The 19,443-nt window shown below is 65.0% G+C and overlaps 1 protein-coding gene across 1 annotated transcript; it reads left to right on the top strand.

The window, feature by feature from the left end:
• Nucleotides 1–520: 520 nt before the first annotated feature.
• FMNL1 (formin like 1) lies at nucleotides 521–17,388 on the top strand. The gene is given in 27 exon segments (XM_075775510.1): nucleotides 521–702; nucleotides 6,817–6,900; nucleotides 7,115–7,198; nucleotides 7,280–7,353; nucleotides 7,921–8,004; nucleotides 8,274–8,414; nucleotides 9,727–9,835; nucleotides 10,080–10,156; nucleotides 10,241–10,334; nucleotides 10,676–10,750; nucleotides 11,211–11,321; nucleotides 11,417–11,566; nucleotides 11,659–11,760; nucleotides 11,875–12,115; nucleotides 12,335–12,561; nucleotides 12,563–12,641; nucleotides 12,762–12,883; nucleotides 13,324–13,526; nucleotides 13,863–14,097; nucleotides 14,194–14,262; nucleotides 14,409–14,489; nucleotides 14,973–15,102; nucleotides 15,209–15,372; nucleotides 15,613–15,714; nucleotides 15,974–16,066; nucleotides 16,220–16,343; nucleotides 17,152–17,388. Coding segments are annotated over 27 exon segments (3,321 nt in total). The 5' UTR covers nucleotides 521–540; the 3' UTR covers nucleotides 17,256–17,388.
• Nucleotides 17,389–19,443: the final 2,055 nt, after the last annotated feature.

A 19,443-nucleotide genomic window follows, 5' to 3' on the forward strand; every position in this document is an offset into this window, starting at 1 on the left:
AATAAAAAATAAAAAATTAAAATAAATTAAGATAAATAAAATAGAATAATTAAAAATTCAAAAAAATTAAGATAAAATAAAAATAAATTAAAAAATAAATTAAGATAAAAGAATTAAATTTTTTTTAAAAAAAATAAGAGAAAATACTGTACAACTTCAAACCAGCCCGGTTAGGATGCAGTAAGGCGGGCTGGAGCCAGGCAGCCGGCGGGGGGCGGGTGCAGCAGCCAACCCCCCCCGGCAGCGCCGGGCCCCGCGCGGGCAGCAGGTGCCGGAGTCTCCTCCCGGCTGCGGGGCCGGGGCGCGGCAGGGCCCAGCCCGCCGGGGCGGGGGGGGGGGAGGCGGTTACAGCCCGATAACGCCCCGGAGAAGTTGCAAACGGCGAGGAGCAGCAGCGGAGAAGGAGGGGAAGGGGAGGGGAAGGGGAGGGGAGGGGGGGCAGGCAAAAAAACCGCCCCCCCCCCGAACAAGCCACCCCAAAACTCCCGACCCGAACCCCGACGCTTCCAGCCGAGACCCGACCGCTCCCGCACCCCGGCCATGGGCAACGCGGCCGGGGGCATGGAGGGGGGGGCTGGGGGGCGGGAGAGCCGCGACACCCGCCTGCCCGTGCCCCCCCCGAGCGCCGCCGCCGCCCCGCCGCCCCCCCGGCAGCCCATGCCCGGCCCCGCCGAGCTGGAGGAGCGCTTCGGCCGCGTCCTGGTGAGTGGGGGGGCTCGGGGAGAGGGGGGGGCTGGGGGGGGCACCCCTGCTGGGGGGGAGCCCCGAAACCCTGCCCGGGCGTCTTCCGATCAGCAGCATCACCGTCGTTACTGTATCGGTACTGGCTTAATTCTTACGAGAATATTTTATTATTCTGTCATGCTATTGATTATTTTTTTTATCATTAATAGTAATTTTTGCTCTCCCGCCCCGTTACTCACGGGGATGCTCGACCCTGCCCGGGGGATGCCCCACACCCCCGGCGCTGCCTCCCCGCTGCTCTCGGGGTGGGGTGGGGTGGGGGGGGGGGGGATCCAGCCCCAAACTGTTGGGGTGACCCCAGCTCGCGGGGACGCTCCGCCATGGCGAGGAGCCGGCGGCAGGGCCCGGAGCCGGCAGCATGCTGCAGACAGCCGGTGCTGCGGATGTCAAAGCGTTCGGCTCACCTCCTCCTCCTCCTCCCCGATGCTGTTTTTCCCCCCGTGGAAAACCGCCAGCATCACTCCCGACCTCCCCGGCTCCCACCGTGGGGTGAGCAGCGGGTGATGCCAAAACCGAGTTCCCATGGGATGGCAGCTCCTTGAAACGCTCGGAGCTGCCGGAGATCAGCTCCCGCTCGCTCCCCTCCGTCCTTGAGCGGGGCCGGCCGGCCGTGACCTTCGCGTCGAGTCCTCACCGCAGGAGCCGTGGCCAGCTCCATCCCATATCCGTACCCTCCCCAAAAATGCTCCGTGGCAGAGGGTCAGGCTGGGAGCGGGGGAAAAATTCGCTGCTTTAATCCCTTGGTCCCCGGGCAGGAGATGGAGCCCGTTTGCCGACCCCATGCCAGGAGCGGCTGGGGGCAAAAGCTCCGATGGATGCCGATACGCTGGGATCTACCTGGTGGGATCCACCATCCCAGCCCCGAGCCCAAATTATTTGGAAGCTATTTTTTTTATCTCGTGGAATTTATAAGAGGATTATTTGGGGACGGCCATCGCAGCCGGAGCTGCCGCCGCTTCACCGCCGTCGGCAGCACCGGCTCTGGCTCAGCGCGGCCGCGGGGGGATGATGGCAAAGGGCTTTGCAAGGCGGGGATCCATGTGGGACCTCTGAAATCCCCGAGGAGGGGGCTTTGCCGTGGGATGACCGTCACCGGGCTGGGGTGTGGAGGGTGGCGGGTGGCCGAGCTGGCTGGTGGCGCCCGTGATGGCGCCTGGGTGCCGCAGCGACGGTGGCAGGAGAAGATGGGCGGCCGAGGACCTTGGGGTGCTTCCGCTGCACTGTTGCTGTGAGGCCTCAGGAAATGGCGCTTTCCGCCTGGTTGGGTGGTGGGAGGTTGGAAATCCTAAACCGAAAAAAACGATCGAAAAAAGGGGGAAGGCGCTGCTCCAGATCCTCACCGCCCCCCGCACCTCCTCCGTCCCGAGGGAAGGCCCTTCCGGGGAGTCGGGGGACGCGGGGGGCCGTGCTTTGGCCAGACAGGAACCAGGCGTCTTGTGAAATCGGCTGTCCCAATCTCGCTTCCTCCTTTCGCAGGTTCCCTTCCCCCTTCTCGTCCCCCGGTGGGACCCCCGGGAAGGGGGGGGACACGGGGACAGAGGTTTCCTCCACCCTCACCCACCCCAACCACTTTCGTTGACTCAGGATTCAATTTTTCCACCTCCTGAGCTTGTGAGGTCAGTGATGGAGCCGGAGGTGATGGGTTGGGAATCTCCCGACGGGGTGCGATCCGGATCCGGCATGTTACCGTGGTTACGGTGATGCTGTGAGAACACGTTGGCATGAACCAGTTTTGGTCTGGACATCTCAAACTGGGAGAGCTGGTGGGGCAAAGCCTGGCAGAAAAGCCAGCGGTGGAATCTGGGGGATCCAAACTACCACCGGGAAGGGGATGGATAAACCCGCCACCTGCCGAGAAATGGGGGATTTAGGGTTTTTTCCCCCCAAGTTGGCTTCTTCCCAGCTGGGGCACTGTGGCAGATGCCGTTCTGGCAGAGCGGCGGGAGGGTTGTCCCCACGCCAAGTGGTTTGGGATGCGCCGAGGTGGCTTTTTGGGATGGCGTGGAGGAAAGGGCACATCTTTGCTGCTGGGACGGGGATGCTGGGATGCTCCCGCTTGGAGCAGTCGGGATTTTTTTTCCCCCCCTTTGCATGTCAAGAGGTAGCAATCGAGAATATCTGCATGAAATTGTGAGGTGAGGCGAAGGTGAAGCTGAAAATAGCTGGGGGGGTTCGGCTGGAGCCTTGGGGACGGTGGCTGACGGGGACAGAGGTTTTGCTGGCGAGGGCTTTGCTGCTGCTTCTCCCGGGATCTGGGGAAGAGAGCGTCAAACGTCACTGCTGCAGATGTTTGCAGATGTTTGCAGATGTGCTGTTGGCCCTGCCGGCGGGACCGGTCACCAGTGAGCTCCAGCCGTGGTGTCGGCCTCAGCTCAACCGGGAAAGAAAACTGATGCTCCGCTTTCTGCTGGATGCGTCCCCGGGCCGGTGGCCCACGGTGGCCGGGTCTGGCTGGGTGCCGCGGGGCTGCGGTGGGGCGTCCCCACGGATGACGTGTGCCCTCGAGAGGAAGGGAAGCGGCCTGCGAGCTGCCGTGCGGCGCTGGATCAGGCCGTGGCCGAATGAGGGGAGCATCCCGGCGCTGGGAACCCCCCGGGTGACTGGATCTGTCCCTGCCTGACTCAGGAGAATGTCCCTGCGCAGGGATCCCCCCGCGCGCGGGCGCAGGGTGGGCGGGCGGGCACCCGGCGGGGATGCGGACACGGTGGCTGGATCAGGCTCTTCTCCCCAGCCTGCGCTGAGAGCAGCTTCTGCTTGTTCTTAAAATAGAGCCGGGAGCAGCAGGCGGTAGCGGCCGCACATCCCTTAGCGTGCTCCTCGCCACCCTTGCGGCAGGATCTGGCCATCGGCAGGAACCCGTGTGCTCCTCCACCGGCTTGTCCCCTCCCTGGGATGTGGTGGGTTTGGGACCTGGCCTGACCCAAGGACTCGCTGGTGGGATGAGCCGGTCCTGGGAGCGTCGCCCAGCCCAGCTTGCTGCACGCAGGAGGTTGGGAGAGCCCTGGGTGGGGCCGATCCTGCTGGGTGCCCGGCGCTGAGCCTCGGGGAGAGGCAGGAGGATGGATCCGGTGGTGGTCAGCGTCACTGGAGGGGACGGCTGGCACTGCGGGGCTGGGCATGTCCCAACCCCCCTTGGGTGGGAGCATCGTGCTCCGTGGCCACCAGGGATGGGACATCCTGGGAGTGGCGTGGTCCCTCAGCCGCCAGCCCGGGCACGCGGTGACGTTAGTCCTTCCCGTGGCCAAACGCTCGGTGGAAGCTCCTAAACCGCCATCTCAGGGCTGCTCCAACCCTTTCCCTATGGCGAGCAGGGTCAGTACCCGATGTCCGAACCGGGATGCTCTCCCGTGCCACGTGCCACCGGGGCTTTCTATCCCCACTCCGTGGACGCGCGTCCCCCACGTGCCCCAGGAATGACACTCGCTGGGTTCAGCCTGTGTTTCGCTTGAGCCCGTCGGTGTTTTGCAAAGCAAACGCATCCATAAAGGATGCTTTGAATTTTTTTGTGCTGGGTTTTGGTGCAGGGCCTGGCTCCGCTCGGCTCTGCCTGCTTGCGTGCGGAACAAAAAGAAGGTGTCTGACGCCCAAAATAGCTCCGTCCTCCTGCCGGCCCCAGCGCTGTGGGTGCTGCGACACGAAAAGGTCTTTTCGTACCGGAAAATGATGTAGGTGCTGCTTTGCTTCCCCCCGGTCTTAGTTTTAGGTGTAGAGTAAAGCCTGACTCAACCCCGCCGCCAGCGTCGGCTGAGATGGGGGGCCCCAGCCGGCTGCACCCTGGCGCTGGGCATGGGCAGGATGGCGCCGTGGGCCCCGTGGCACCTCGTGTCGCAGGAGGGCTGGGGGACACACACGCACGTTTGGTGGCACCCGCTCGGTAACACGGTGGGCTGTGGCGCTGCTGGCAGGCTGGGAGAGGAGGATGGGGCGGGATGAGGGTGCTGGGCGCTGGGTGCTGGATGACGGGAGGTGGGACGTCGCTGCTGGGGCCAAGTCCTCGTGGCCCTTCCATCCTTGTCCCCCAAGGAGGAAGAGGAGGAGGACTAAGTCCTTCCTCTGCCACCTCTGGGGTGCTCAGCCGCTCCCTGCCCCGTGTTTCCCACCGGGCCCCACACCTCCCGCCCTGCCCCACACCTCCCGCAGTACCGGGCCCCCCTCCCCGGCAGGAAATGAGAACCGGTTTCTTCGTGCTGCCGGCTGACGCCAGGGACCACAGCGGAGCCACTTCCTCCCCCCCAGCACCACGTGCCCGCCCCGCGCCGCGGCAGGACGCAGCCACCACCCAGTTTGTACCCAAACTGTGCCACATCCTGCCACCCGGCCCAGCCCTGTTCACAAGGAGGGGACCACGGGGCTCGGTGGCAGAGCCACCTCCACAGAGACATCCCCAGCATCCCCCTGCCCCATCTGCATCCCCGTGGCGGGGGGCCCACGGGAGGTCCCGTCCCGCCGGTGACGCTCGGTCCTGGTTTTCCCAGGTCCCGCACGTGGTCCCTGGAAGAGGTGGTCCACGTGGCGGGTGCCACCATCCCCTCCCTGCTGAGGGCACCCAACGGAGTGTCCCACAGAGGGTGCCACGAGTGCTGCTGGAGCTCTGGGTGGGGTGTTTGGATGCGTGGTCCCTCTCAGCACAGCCCTGTCCCTTGGTCTGACCCTCCTGGAGGGTCTCATCCATCCCAAGGATGGCATCTTTGGGACCACAAAGATGGGTCTCCCTGGCAAAGGGGACATCTGGGGGCTGCTGCTGCCTTGCCCATCCCGAGACCCACCCGGCAGCTCCAGCGCAGCCCCGGCAGCTTCGCAATGAGGCTATTTCTGACCCTGCGGCCTGATTTTGCCCTTCCTGTCCAGCTGTCCGTGCGAGCCGTCTCCTGGACAAATCCAGCTGAGCGCTGGTTCCTCTCCACCCACGTCTCCTGGTTTTGGCTTCCTGTGAAAGCGGCTTGACAGGTCCTTGGTGGCGATGTGCGGCGAGGCTTCTGCTCCTGCCCGCCACTGTGGCACCTCTCCTCACGGACCTACCCCTCTGTGGGCAACCAAACCCCTGTGAGATGCCTTTTCCCCGAGGACCTGGGTGTTCCAGGGATGCAATGCACCCCACATCCTCATCCTCAGCATCAGGGAACCCCAAAACTGGAGGTGAAGGGCGCCTTGGGGCTGTGCATCGCCTCCACGAGCCATCGTGCCAGCTTGCCTGCGCTCTCCAGGCGAGCGGCTGCCTCAGCTCCTGCTCTTCCCTCGGGGACCAGATCACCAAGAAATGGGTCTTTTGGGCAATTAAATCGGCCGTGACGCAAGCTGCGCTCCCAGTGTGACCCAGGCCGTGGTGGGTGCCCTGTTAAAGGCTCTGCCGGCCATCCCGCGGTGTCCCTTGGGGTCCCTGAGCACCCCAGAGGCAGAAACCGCACCTGGGGCCTCCCCGAGCCCCCGGCCGTGGCGCGGTTTCGGCAGCCGCCTCGTGCCGTTCGGAGAGCGGAAACCACGTCACGTCCTGCCGGGGTGGTCCTGGGGGTGGGGTGGGGTGGTGGTGGGGGTTGTGCAACAGTGGCTCGCAGAGGGACATGGTGACACACCAGACCTTGCTCTGACATCGTGTCTCTAAAGAAACTCTGATTTCACCAGCTGGGCTCGTCATGCGCCCACGGCAGCAGGGGAGGACCCAGAGGTGACGGTCACCCTTGAGCAGGGCCCAGACTGCCGGGTTCCTTAGCCATGTCACCAGCCCGTGTCCCCCGTCCCTCACCCCAAGTGGCTCTGCCGGGACTGGGCTGGCTGAGGCCGGGAGCGTTGTGCACTCATGACACAGATGGATGGGTCCGGTTTTTCCTCCTGTACCCCACTAACACCCCCTGCCCTCCACCTCAGGGACCCCCAGGTGGGGACGTTGCTGACGGGTCCATGGCTGGTGGGATGCTATCATCCGGGAATGGTGGTGTCCCCCTCCTCCCACCGGTGTCCCCAACCTCCCACTGCTGAGCAAGGACACCCAGCGTTGGGCGAGCAGCGGCTGCTACAGCCCCGGGGGGGTGGTTTTGGGGGTGACCCCCCCCAGTCCTGACACCCTTCACCCCGCAGAACTCCATGAACCTGCCCCCGGACAAGATGAAGCTGCTCAACCAGTACGACAACGAGAAGAAGTGGGAGCTCATCTGTGACCAGGTGAGGTCCGGGTGTCACGGCGTCCCCGGTGCCGTCCCTGTCCCCAAGTGCCACTCGCGGCGTGAGCATCAAGCCGATACGGCGATACGGCGCCTTATTAACCCCATTAAACATCGGGGTGGGGACAGGGGCACAGTGGCTTCTGCGGGGATGGTGGCATGTCCCCGTGCCGTGGGTGGGTGACCCAGTTTCAGCCTCTCTCCGGGGTTTGTAGGAGCGTTTCCAGGTGAAAAACCCACCGTCCGCCTACATCCAGAAGCTGAAGAGCTACTTGGACACGGGTGGCGTAAGCAGGAAGGTGAGGGCTCCCCCTTGCACCCCTTTTCCCCGTCCTGGGCTGGGCGTGGGGACGGTGCCAACGGCTCTCCCCGTCCCACAGTTCAAGAGGCGAGTGCAGGAGTCGACGCAGGTGCTCCGGGAGCTGGAGATTTCCTTGAGGACCAACTACATCGGGTAAGGATGGGGGTGTCCTCGTTGTCACCCAGCCGCCGCTGCTGTCCCCGGTATCGCTGGGACAGGGACTGGCGTGGCGGTGGCTTCTGGCCATGGGGGTGACAGGAGAGCGTGGAGGCTGGTGGCCTCATCCTGCCCTTCTGGGGTGGCTCTGATGTGAGGACAGGGGTGCTGAAGCAGCCAGCTGTGCCATGGGTGCTGCAGGACCCGATCCCCATCTTGGCCATCTGGTACCCCCTGGGTGCCAGGACGGACCCTGATCCCCACCCTGGGTGTCCTGGCCCCTCGTGGTGTGGTGGGTGCTGAGCCGTGGGTGCCCGTGGTCCCACCACCCATGGCCAGGCTGTGCTGTCATGGTGGCCACGGAGCCCTGGGGCTGTGTCCCCCATGTGTCAGGGGCGGGGGTGACCCCCCCCCATGGCACCCACTGCCTCGGGGACGCGTGCCACCTTGTGTCCCCAGCCTGCCCCACCCTCGCTGGGGACCTTGGGCCAGGGGGTGGCTCCGCCGCGGTTTGGGGGGGGCGTGGGGGGCTGGCAGAGCCCACTGACCCCCTGCACCTCCCAGCTGGGTCCAGGAGTTCCTCAACGAGGAGAACAAGGGACTGGACGTGCTGCTGGAGTACCTCGCCTTCGCCCAGTGCTCCGTCGCGTACGTCCCCGCGGGTCCCCCTTCCCCAAGGCTGGGAGCGGCCCCCCCAGGACTCGGAGGGGCTGGGGGGGTCCGGGGGGGTCGCTCTCCCCCCTCATCGCAGTGACAGAGCTAAGGATGCTCCACGGCTGGGGCGGCGCAGCGCATCCCCGACATCCCCAGCCCCGGGGACCCCACGGGGGGCGTGCGTGTGTGTGTGTGTGTGGGGGGTGCCTGCCCGTATCGGGGTGCCCCGTCTCACCCGTCCCTGCGTCCCCGTGGGCCTCCAGGTACGACATGGAGAGCGCCGAGAACGGCAGCCCGGGCTCCGACAAGGGCAAGGTCCTGGAGCGGTCGCTGGAGGACCTGAGCAAAAGCAGCTCCTCGTCCCCCACCCAGGGCTCCTCCAAAGTGCGGCACCTCACCGTCAGGTAACGCGTGGTCCCGCGGCCCCCGCGGCCCCCTGCCCGTCTCCGTGCCGTGTCCTCCCGCTCTCTGCCTCGCTGCACCCCCGCTCGGAGAGGGGCTTGGCAGGGAGATGCAGGCCTGGTCCTAAAGATGGGTCCCCGGCGCTGGGGTTTTTTTTTGGGGGGGACACACACACGCACACAAAGCCGCATCCCCGTGTGTGCGCAAGGGGTCACCCCTGCCGGGGAGCCGGGCTGGATCAGCCCCCCCCAGCTCAGTGCCGTGACCGTTGTGGGGTGCTCTGGGCACAACCCATCAATAAGCAAAAATTGGAGATGCTTGAGATTTTGGGGGGGGGAGCAAATCGCATCCCCCCCAACCCCCCCCCCCCGGTTTAAAACCGGGGTGGAGGAACGGGCCTGCGCCCCCCCGTAGCTGGTCCCGGTGGCCGGTGGCTCTCGCTTGGCACCCTCGCCCCCGCAGCCCCCTTCTAACCCCGCTCTTCTCTTGCACGCTGCCGGGGGACGCGCTGACGGTAGGTGCCGGGCCCGGGGTGCTGGCGTGACGGGGACACCCCGGCAGGGCCCCGCTGCTGGCCACCGCCACTGGGGATGGTGCCCGCGGGGCGTCCCAGGCGGGCAGGGGGGGTCCCCAGGGCTCACCCCGGGAGCCGTAACGTGGCACCTCAGGGACCGCGGGGGTCCCTTGCCGCCTGCCAGCAGCTCTGGAGGAACCGGGGTGTCGTCCCCCCCCTCCTCCCCCAGCCCCAGGGACAGGTCAGGAGTGATGTGGCACCCGCAGGGGGGCCTGGCTCTGGTGTCCCACCCCCCCCACCCCGTGTCCCCCAGCCCGGGTGTGCCAGGGGCCACGCGGGAGCCCCGTTTCTCCCTCCTGTCCTGCAGGCTCTAACGCGCCTCCAGCTGCTGCCTCTCGAACCAGCACATCCACACCCTCCTCCGCCACGTCCACCCCAGCGTCCCCTGCAGCGCCCCGGGCAGCGATGGGGACAGTAGCCCCCGGTCACCCGGCAGCTCCTACCCGCCCCGGTGAGCCTCCGAGACCACCCGTGCGCACGAGGGGCACCCAACCTCCAGCCCACCCGCCCACTGCCCCCCCCCCGTCACCCCACCGCCCTGAGGGGACGGACGTGGGGGTCTCTCCTGTGGGGATGTGACCTCCCGGGTCCCCTGGTGTGTCGTGTGTCCCCCCGCCAGCTGCTGCCCCCCACCCACCCACCCACGCGCTGCCCCCTCTCCCCGCTTGTGCTGCGCACCCCCGCTCCCGGCCCCGGCCGCCCCCCCCGGCCCCCGCTCAGCCGCCCTCTCGCCCGCCCAGGCTGAACCCCTCGCACAGCAGGAAGACGCTGAGGAATTCCCGCCTCGTCAGCCAGAAGGACGACGTCCACGTCTGCATCATGTGTCTCCGTGCCATCATGAACTACCAGGTGGGAGAGGGCAATGTCCTCAGGGACCCACCTGGGGGTCCCCAACAGCCTTCAGCCCCTGCGGGACCATCTTCGGGGGGCAGGGTTTGGGGTGGGACCTGTTCTCCATCCCCTTGTTCTGAGGTGTCTTTGCTCAACCTTCTGTCTGGTGGGGACGTAGCGTGGGGATGTCCCAAGGTCCTGGAGCACCCCTGGGTGGGTCAGGAGGACACGCGACCCCATTAATGCTCTTTTTCCCCCCAAGTCTGGCTTCAGCCTGGTGATGAACCACCCAGCCTGTGTCAACGAGATCACCCTGAGCCTCAATAACAAGAACGCCAGGTAGGACCCGTCCCCTGTCCTCTGTCCCCCTGTCCCCTCGCCTGTCCCGTGTCCCCGAGCCCCTCGTGCCCCATGTCTCCACAGGACCAAGGCGCTGGTGCTGGAGCTGCTGGCTGCCGTCTGCCTGGTCCGAGGTGGCCACGACATCATCCTGGCCGCCTTCGACAACTTCAAGGAGGTGAGTCCCCAGCAGGGACACGTGGTCCTCGTGCTGACACCCGTGCTCTGGCTGGGTTCGTGCCTCAGTTTCCCCATGTGTGGCAGAGCCCTGCCTCATCAGGGCATCCCCCATCCTAAAATCCCCATCCTGTGACTCACTTTGGGATGCTCCAGCCGTTGGGCTTGATGTCCCCACACCAGCGTGTGTCCTCAGGGCCACGTCCCAGTTGGACTGGGTGCTGGGTGGCACCCAGCAGGGTTGGGATGGTGTCACCAGCGGGTGCCTCCTGCCCCACCACCCCCTGGGTGCCCACCCTGGCCGTGTCCCTCCTGGCCCTCAGCCCCCTGCTCCCACCCCAGGTCTGCGGGGAGAAGAACCGCTTCGAGAAGCTGATGGAGTATTTCCGAAACGAGGACACCAACATTGACTTCATGGTGAGCGGCTGGTGGCGCTGGTGCTCTGCTCTCCCCAGGGAACCGTGTCCCCACGCCAAGCCGTTGTGGTGTCCCCAGTAAGCTGTGTCCCCAAGAGCTGCTGGTCCATCCCCAGGGTGCTGCATCCCAAGGGCTGTCAAGCCACCGTGCTGTCCCCAGGGCATTGTGTGTCCCCAAGGGCTTCTGAGCCACCATGCTGTCCCCCAGCCACCATGTCCCCAGGGCTGCTGAGCCAACGCGCTGTCCCCAGGACATGGTGTCCCCAAGGGCTGCTGAGCCGCTGGTCCTTCCCCAGGTCCACGTGTCCCCAGGGCTGTGAAACCACCGCGCGTTCCCCAGGGGCACCGAGTCCCTGAGGGCCACCGATCCACTGCGCAGTCCCTGGGGCACCGTGTCCCCAAGGACTGCCGTGCCACCGTGCCACGCCGGTGGCCGCGCTGAGCCTGTCCTGGTCCCGCAGGTGGCCTGCATGCAGTTCATCAACATCGTGGTGCACTCGGTGGAGAACATGAACTTCCGCGTCTTCCTGCAGTACGAATTCACCCACCTGGGGCTGGACCACTACCTGGAGGTGGGTCATCCTGCACCGCCCCGGTACTGGGGGTGGGTGGGTGCTGGGGGGGGGTGCCACCGGCCGTGACGGTGCCACCGGCTCTCCCATGGCAGACCCTCCGTCTCACCGAGAGCGACAAGCTGCAGGTGCAGATCCAAGCCTACCTGGACAACGTCTTCGATGTGGGGGCCATGCTGGAGGACTCAGAGACCAAGACAGCCGTGCTGGAGCACATGGAGGAGCTGCAGGAGCACGTCAACCAGGTGGGACGCGGGCGCGTGGGCAGGAGCTGCTGACGCAAGCCCCGAGGGAGGGATGGGGATGGGGCTGAGCGACGTCACCTCGTCCCCCGCAGTTGACGGAGAAGCTGCAGGATGCGGAGAACGACTCCATGGCCAAGATAGCGGAGCTGGAGAAGCAGCTGAGCCAGGCGCGGCGGGAGCTGGAGGCGCTGCGGGTGAGCACCCATGGGTGCTATGATGCTGGAGGAAGGGATGGGTGTCTGGGGGACAGGGGGTTAGAGGGTGCCTGGGGGACACCGATGACGTGCCGGGGCTTGTCACTGTTGCAGGAGCAGCTGAGCCCACCGCGGCCCCCCAGCCCGCCGGCCCCGCAGCCCCAGGAGTGCTACCGGCTGGCGCTGGAGCGGCGGCTGGCGGAGCTGGAGGAGAAGGGCTTGGTGCAGATCCTGCGTGGGCCTGATGGAGATGTCGCCATCGAAATCGTCCCTGTTGTCATAGAAACCCCGGCAGCCCCCGTGGTTACCGGAGAGGCCACCACCGCCACCACCACCATCAGCACCGCCAGCACAGGTACCGGGGTGCGGGGGGGGGTGGTGGCAGCCCGTGATGTCCCCTTCCTGGGGGGACGCCCCGCACAGAGTGGTGGCAGTGTGTCTCTGGGCGGAGAAGCCGAGGCGGGGCGCGGGGCTGTGCCCAGGGACGCAGAGTCGCTCGGTGGCAGAGGGACCGTGGCGGTGGCACCGCGTCCTGCTGTGCCACCGTCTCACCCACGTCTTCTTTCCGTTGCAGATGCTCCGGCTCCGGCCCCAGCCCCGTCTCCCCCACCAGCACCCGCCGCCCCCCCGGCCTCCCCCCCTCCGCCCCCACCGCCGCTGCCGGGGGCTGAGCCCGGCCCCCCGCTGCCCCCCGCACCCCCGCTGCCCGCAGGCACCGGACCCCCCCCAGCCCCTCCGCTCCCGGGTGCCCAAGTGCCACCACCCCCGCCACTGCCCCCGGGGGGGCTGGAGGGCCCCGTCCCCCCCCCCTCCACCCCCCCCACCCCTCGGTGGGGAGCTCCCAGCCGGGCCGGGTGCCCTCCCCAGCGCTGGTGGTTCAGGTGAGTGTGGCCCAGGGATGGTGGGGACATCCCCGGGGCGAGGGCTGGGGGTACCCCGGGGTGGGTTTGGGACCCCCCCACCCTGTGACATTCCCCCCGCCTTTCCCTGTCACCCCGCAGTGAAGGTGAAGAAGCCGATCCAGACCAAGTTTCGCATGCCCGTCTTCAACTGGGTGGCACTGAAGCCGAGCCAGATCGACGGCACCGTCTTCACCGAGCTCAACGACGAGAAGGTGCTGCAGGTGAGGATGGGGTGCGGGCGCAGGGTGCTTGGCTGGGCCAGAACCCCAGTCCATGCCTCACCCGTGCTGAGGTTGCCCCCGTGCCCACCTTGCACCCATCCGTGGTCTCACGTGGCTGCTGGAGGTCGGAGCAGCTCCTCTGCACCATGGAGAGGGACAGCATGGGACCTGCCGTACTTCTCCTGTTCCCCCATCCTGGTCTCTTTGCTCCATCCTCATCTTCACATCCTGTCCATGTCTTCTTCTTCACCTTCATCCTCTGGTCCCCTCATCCCCTCCTTACCCCCTCCCTGTCCCCTTGTCCTGTCCCTCTCCTTGTCCCCTTGCTCCATCCTCATCCTCTCACTCTTCTCCTCCTTGTCCCGGTCCTCTGGCCCCATCCTCGTCCCAGATGTCCTGTGTCACCTCCCCGCCGTGCCCTCAGCCCAATCTCCCCACAGGAGCTGGACATGAGTGACTTTGAGGAGCAGTTCAAGACCAAGGCGCAGGGTCCCGGCTTGGACATCAGTGCCCTCAAAGTGAAGGCCACGCAGAAGGCTCCCAGCAAGGTCACTCTCATGGAGTCCAACCGAGCCAAGAACCTGGCCATCACCCTCCGCAAGGGCGGCCGCAGCATCCAGGACATCTGCACAGCCATCGAGACGTGAGTGTCCCCTCCTTGATGGGAGAAGATCGGGCGGGAGCCCAGCTATGCCGAGGGGATGGGAAGGCAGAGGGTGCGCTGGGGTTGGAGGGGTGATGGCACCCAGCTGTGGGGATGGAGGGAAGAGATATGGAGGGATGGAGGGACCAGCCGTGGGGATGGAGGAGGAAGGGAACCAGCCATGGGGATGGAGGAGGATGGAGACCAGCCATGGGGATGGAGGGATGCAGGGACCAGCTGGGTACAGAGGAAGATGGGAACCAGCCAAGGGTGACGGGGAGTTGAGGGACCTGCTGGGGGGGTCTGACTGCGCTGGGGGTCTCCCACCACCTGCAGGTATGACCAGCAAGCCCTGAGCCTCGACTTTCTGGAGCTGTTGCTGCGCTTCCTGCCCACCGAGTACGAGCGGACGCTCATCGGGAAGTTTGAGCGGGAGCAGCAGTCGCTGGAGGAGCTCTCGGATGAAGACCAGTTCATGATCCGCTTCAGCAAGATCCCACGCCTGGTCGAGCGCATGAACGTCATGATCTTCCTGGGCAACTTCAACGACACAGCCCAGCTGCTCATGCCGGTGGGTGTTGGAGGGGACGGAAACGGGGTGGCTGGGGGGGCCGTGGGGGGGTGGCATCCTGCACCGAGACTCACACGCTTCTCCTCCCACCCACAGCAACTCAACGCCATCATCGCTGCCTCCATGTCCCTCAAGTCCTCCAGCAAACTGCGCAACATCCTCGAGGTGAGGAGTTTGGGGTGCGGTGGCCATGATGGGGGGGACGTCGGGACGGGATGGGTGCATGCAGGGGGCGTGTAGGCACTGTGCCCCCCGCCCCGGGGTGGCCCATCCCTGCAGGGCCGTGTCCTCGACCCGTTGTGTCTCCACAGATCGTCCTGGCCTTTGGGAACTACATGAACAGCAGCAAGCGTGGGGCAGCCTACGGCTTCCGGCTGCAGAGCCTGGACGCGGTAGGGTCGGCAGCGGGCTGCCCGGTGTGCTGGTGCACGGCGGCACCATCACTGCGCGGGGACAGAGGGACACAAGGGATCGGCTGGAGAGACGGAGGGACACGGGAACCTGCTGTGGGGATGGAAGGATGCAAAGACCAGCTATAGGGATGGAGGGACGGGATTCAGCTGTGGGGGTGGAGGGACCATCTGTAGGGTTTGGAGAGGCATCGGGAGCAGCTGTAGGGACGCAGGGACCAGTCGTGGGGATGGAGGGATGAAGGGACCATCTGCAGGGTTGGAGAGGCATGGGGAGGAGCTAAAGGGGTGGAGATGAGATAGACAAGAACTAGCCATGGGGTTGGAAGGATGCAGAGACCAGATATGGAGAGATGGAGGGATGTGGGAACCAGCCGTGGGGATGGAGGGCCACCACAGCCTGCCCTGAGCAGGGGTGAGGTGGGGCGGTGGGATGCGGGTTGGGTTGACACCGCTCTCTCCCAGCTGCTGGAGATGAAGTCGACAGACCGCAAGCAAACGCTGCTGCATTACCTAGTGCGGGTGATCACAGAGAAGTACCCTGAGCTGACCGGCTTCCACACCGAGCTGCACTTCCTCGACAAGGCGGGCACAGGTAGCGCCCACGGGCACCGGGCTGGGGGGGTCGCGGCAGGCTGCGGCCCTGGTGCGGGAACTCTCTGAGCCCGCCCTGACCCCGGCGCCGCTCGCCCTCCCCGCAGTGTCCCTGGACAGCGTGTTGCAGGACGTACGGAGCCTGCAGCAGGGGATGGAGCTGACCCGCAAGGAGTTCATGCGGCAGGACGACAGCCCCGTGCTCAAGGACTTCCTCAAGGTCAACTCGGAGGTGATGGAGAAGCTGCAGGCTGACAGCAAAACTGCCAAGGTGGGTGCTGGCGGTAGTGCGGGGTTGTGGGGCAGGATTGGGCCCCCCAGTCCTATGTGGGGACACCCCGGGGTGCCCCATGCTCAGACCTCTGCCCCATGGGAGAGGCTCCGGGTGCGACGTGGCTCCAGCAGGAAAGCCAGGAGCCAGGGGTGGATACGGACGGGGATGCCGTGGTGGGAGAGGCTGGAAGGAAACGGTGGGCGATGGGGTGCTGGATCGGGGTGTCTCTGCCCGCAGGAGGCGTACGAGTCGGCTGTGGAGTACTTTGGGGAGAACCCCAAGACCAGTCCCCCCACCACCTTCTTCCCCATGTTCATGCGCTTCATCAGAGCCTACAAGGTAGGAGGGGACGGGGGGGTGCCCTGTTTCTGGGCATTGGGAGGGCATCTGGGGTTGGGGGGGGGTTGACCCCACTTTGGAATAATCAGCAAAAGCCACACGTGAGACGGGGCTCGTGTGGCAGAGAGACCCTGGGGCGCGGTGCTGCCCCTCAGGGCGGTCAGAGCTGGGTTGGGGGCTGCCGAGGGGAGGAAGGGGGGCTGCGGTCATGCGGCAGGACCCCCCTGGCTCAGCGCACCCTCCCTGCACCTCTCCCAAGAAAGCGGAGCAGGACATCGAGCTGTGGAAGAAACAAGAGGCCGCAGCCAAAGAGGCAGAATCCGGCCCCCCCGGCAGCGAGGACCGGCCCGAGGTGGGTGCCCGCGTGTGTCCGGCTCCCTTGGGGAAGGGCAAGACAGGTCCTGGTGGGGGAGAGCTGAGCGGGGGATGAGGATGAGGGCACCCCATCTCCTTTGGGGTGCGGCGGGAGGCCACGGCATTCATCCCGCACTGTCCCCAACCGCAGCTGCCCACCCAGAAAGCCAAGCGGCAGCAGATGGACATGATCGCCGAGCTGAAGAAGAAGCAGATGGTGAAGGAGCCTCTCATCTACGAAGGAAAAGACGGGGCTATCGAGGATATTATTTCAGGTGAGAGGTTATTTCAGGTGAGAGGTTATTTCAGGTGAGAGGTTATTTCAGGTGAGCGGCCGGGCGTCCCCCCTGCAGCACCCGGTGCCAGCGGGGAGACCCTCGGTGCTGGGGGGGGGCTGCGGGGGGCTGTCACAGCCTGGAGCCGGAGGGCCACCAAGCCCCATCATGGCGACCAAACCCACCTGTAACACCTTCTCATCCCACATGGCAAAGCTGCCGAGCGCTCTCTGCCCTGTCTCATAGCTCTTCCTCTTCTTCTGCTTCTTCCTCCTCCCTCCTCCTCCTCTTCCTCGCTGTCTCTCTGGATTGCTCTGCTCAGCTCTGAAAACTGTTCCTTTCACGGCCCGGACGGGCAAGCGCTCGTCCCGGCTCTTCTGCGACGTGAGCTTCAACGAGGAGAGTCCTCTGTAGGTAACGTGGGGGCAGGCGGGCTCGGGGCTCGGGCAGGGTGCAGGCAGGGGCTGCCAGACCTTGCCACCCTCCTGGGTTTCTTGCCCATCGTCACCTCCGGCTGCGTGGCAGATGGGCTGGACTCTGCCCCGTGCTGAAAGCCAGCCCTGGGAGCATCACATCGTCAGCCCCAGCCCCACGACACGGTGCTGGGCACCGAAAGAGCCGAGGGACAGGGTCCCCCAGGGCGGTTGTTCGTGGCCGCTGCTCCTCCTCCTGGCTCTGCGTGCAGCGGGTCGGGCTTCTCCCGAGCATCCTCGTACCCAAGTGGGGTGACTCCTGGGTGGGGGGGGTGACCGGGTCCCGGGGCGGGCAGGCGCAGCTCAGCCAGCCTCCGTGCTTTCTCCCGGCGCAGATCTGCGGAACAACCCTTACCGGCGTGCAGACAAGGGCCGCGGCAGCGCCAAGAAAAGGGCTGCGGGGCAGAGCCTGCAGGCGACGCCGGACATCTCGCTGTGACCGGCACCGTCCCTGCAGCTGCCAGGACCGCGGCAGGACAGTCCTCCCGATGCAGATGGGACCGCAGGACGTCAACCCGCCGGCCCGGGACGACGCGGGGCGCAGGGACGGTGCCCGCTCCTACCTGCTCCATCCGCTTCGCGTGCCGGCTCCCACCCTGCATGCCCTTGGGTCCGGCGCAAGGATCCCCCGGCGCTTGCTTAGCAATGCCTCTGAGCTCCTCTCCTCTGGGCTGGCAGGGCCGCGGGACCCTCCTGGGTATGAGCGGGGGGGGGGCACAGAATGGGCCCCAACTTGTCCTGGAGGGAAAAGAGGGGCTGCCCCATCCCCACCCCAGAGCTGCTCCATTGCACGCCTGTCTCAGGGTCAGCCCTGCACGCCGGCGTGCCCCGCTCTTCAGCTTGCTGGTGCCTTCGATTTCCCGCTGCAGGAGGGGAGGAGGGCTGTAAGCCAGGGACGCAGCCGTCCCTGCACATCTCCCCCGGCCTTGCCGAGCCCTTGGAGACCCGTGTTCTCCTCCGCTGCAGAGCTGAGCAGGCACAGGCTGCGCCTCCTCTCCAGCGAGGAGCTTGCTGCAAAGATCCCGCCCTGGGCACGTCCCGTACCCCCAGGAGCTGGCAGGGGTGCTATTTTACAGCGATTTTATACGTCTTCCTTAAAATTTCTCTGTGCTATGGGAGCAGGGACTGCAACACCCACATAGAGGGTCTCACCAGGACCCTACAGCTGCAGTGAGCAGCACTGGGCTGTTCCTCACCGCCGGGGAGGCTCCGTAGCTGCGACAATCGGCAGCAGGGTCAAGGATTTACTGTCCTCGAGTCTCTGCGAGGTGGTACCTAGTGCTGCCCACTGCATCCCCGGCATCCGCCTCCGCTGTCGGGGCTGGGAGCCTCTCAGAGACCACGGTGACCGTCAGCCCTCGGGGAGCAGGAGGCTGCTCCCCATTAGGCAGCGGTCGCAGGATGCGACGCGCAGCAGGTGCTAGGCAGCCTCCGGCCCTTGCAGCAACCACCACGAGCCCAAAACGCTGCAGGGTCCCTGCTGAAATCACGCAGGAGAAAGAGGCCAGAGAGCTGCACAAGCCTCCAGATAACGCGCGGGACTCAATTCCTCCCCTGCCCTGCTGCTGCTGCTGCTGAGTAAATCTGACCCACGCACTGTCGCAATTAACCTGTTCATGCATTTACTTCATCAAACGGCCCCTGCTGCGAGGACACGCGGCTGCCGTGTACATTCTCGCTAGCCCCAGCTTTTAGACCAGGTTTAAGTCCTCGCTGTGAGCCAGAGCAGCGACCGCTTCCTGCTGTAATTAAGATGCTAAGCGCCAACCGGCTCCGGGTTACCCAGAAGCTCAAAGGGGAGGGAAGGGAAACGAGCGTGTAACTTATAAATGCCTTTAAGCCAGAAATGTAAAACATTAACTGCTAATTTGTATACATTATTTTTATATACTGAAACCCTGTTTAATCTAAAGCAGAACTGGTAATAAAACAACTCTAAGGATAAAGCACTTGTCTGTGAGAAGGGGTGAAGCTTTGCACGGGGGGGGCGATGCCGCGAAGGGTGGGTGGACGGATGGGCGGACGGACGAGCTGCTGCGCGCTGCTCTGCTAACAACGCCTGACCTGTGTAAGAGCAGCTGCTGGGAGCCGTGACCATGCTCCTTGGAGTATTTTTACGTGGAAGATGTATTTCTGACTGGCCCCTGACTGCAGCCGGGGGTAGGTAACTTCAAAGCTCTGCAGCTCCTTCTAGGGATGATTTAATGGGTGAAAACACGACGAGTAAGAGTGCTACAGGACAACAGAAGGGAAAAGCCAGGACTTGTGGCTCTTCCAAGGGGCAGCCCCGCTTCTCACTACACAAATGGCCCCAAAGCGGCCACCAGAGCCCAGGAACTCGCTGAAAGGTGTGGGTGAAGCTCCGGAGATCTGCCAGCCTCACCTGGGGCCCAGACCTACTTTTGCGCTCTCAGGGGAAGACTCGGCAGCTCCCAGCGCAGCAACGGGACAGGAGGAGGGAAAGGCACCATCTACTTGGAAATAGAGATGCCAGTAGATTTAGTAAATCCTGTGCTCAGATCCATCAGTTATTGCTGCCTCTTATTTATATTCTGCCACCCAGAAATGACTTCTCCCTGCATCCTCCCAAAACTAGGGTAATACATAGCGGAGTTTAATCAGACCAG

This window comes from Balearica regulorum, chromosome 24 (assembly GCF_011004875.1).
Source record: "Balearica regulorum gibbericeps isolate bBalReg1 chromosome 24, bBalReg1.pri, whole genome shotgun sequence".
NCBI lineage: Eukaryota > Metazoa > Chordata > Aves > Gruiformes > Gruidae > Balearica > Balearica regulorum.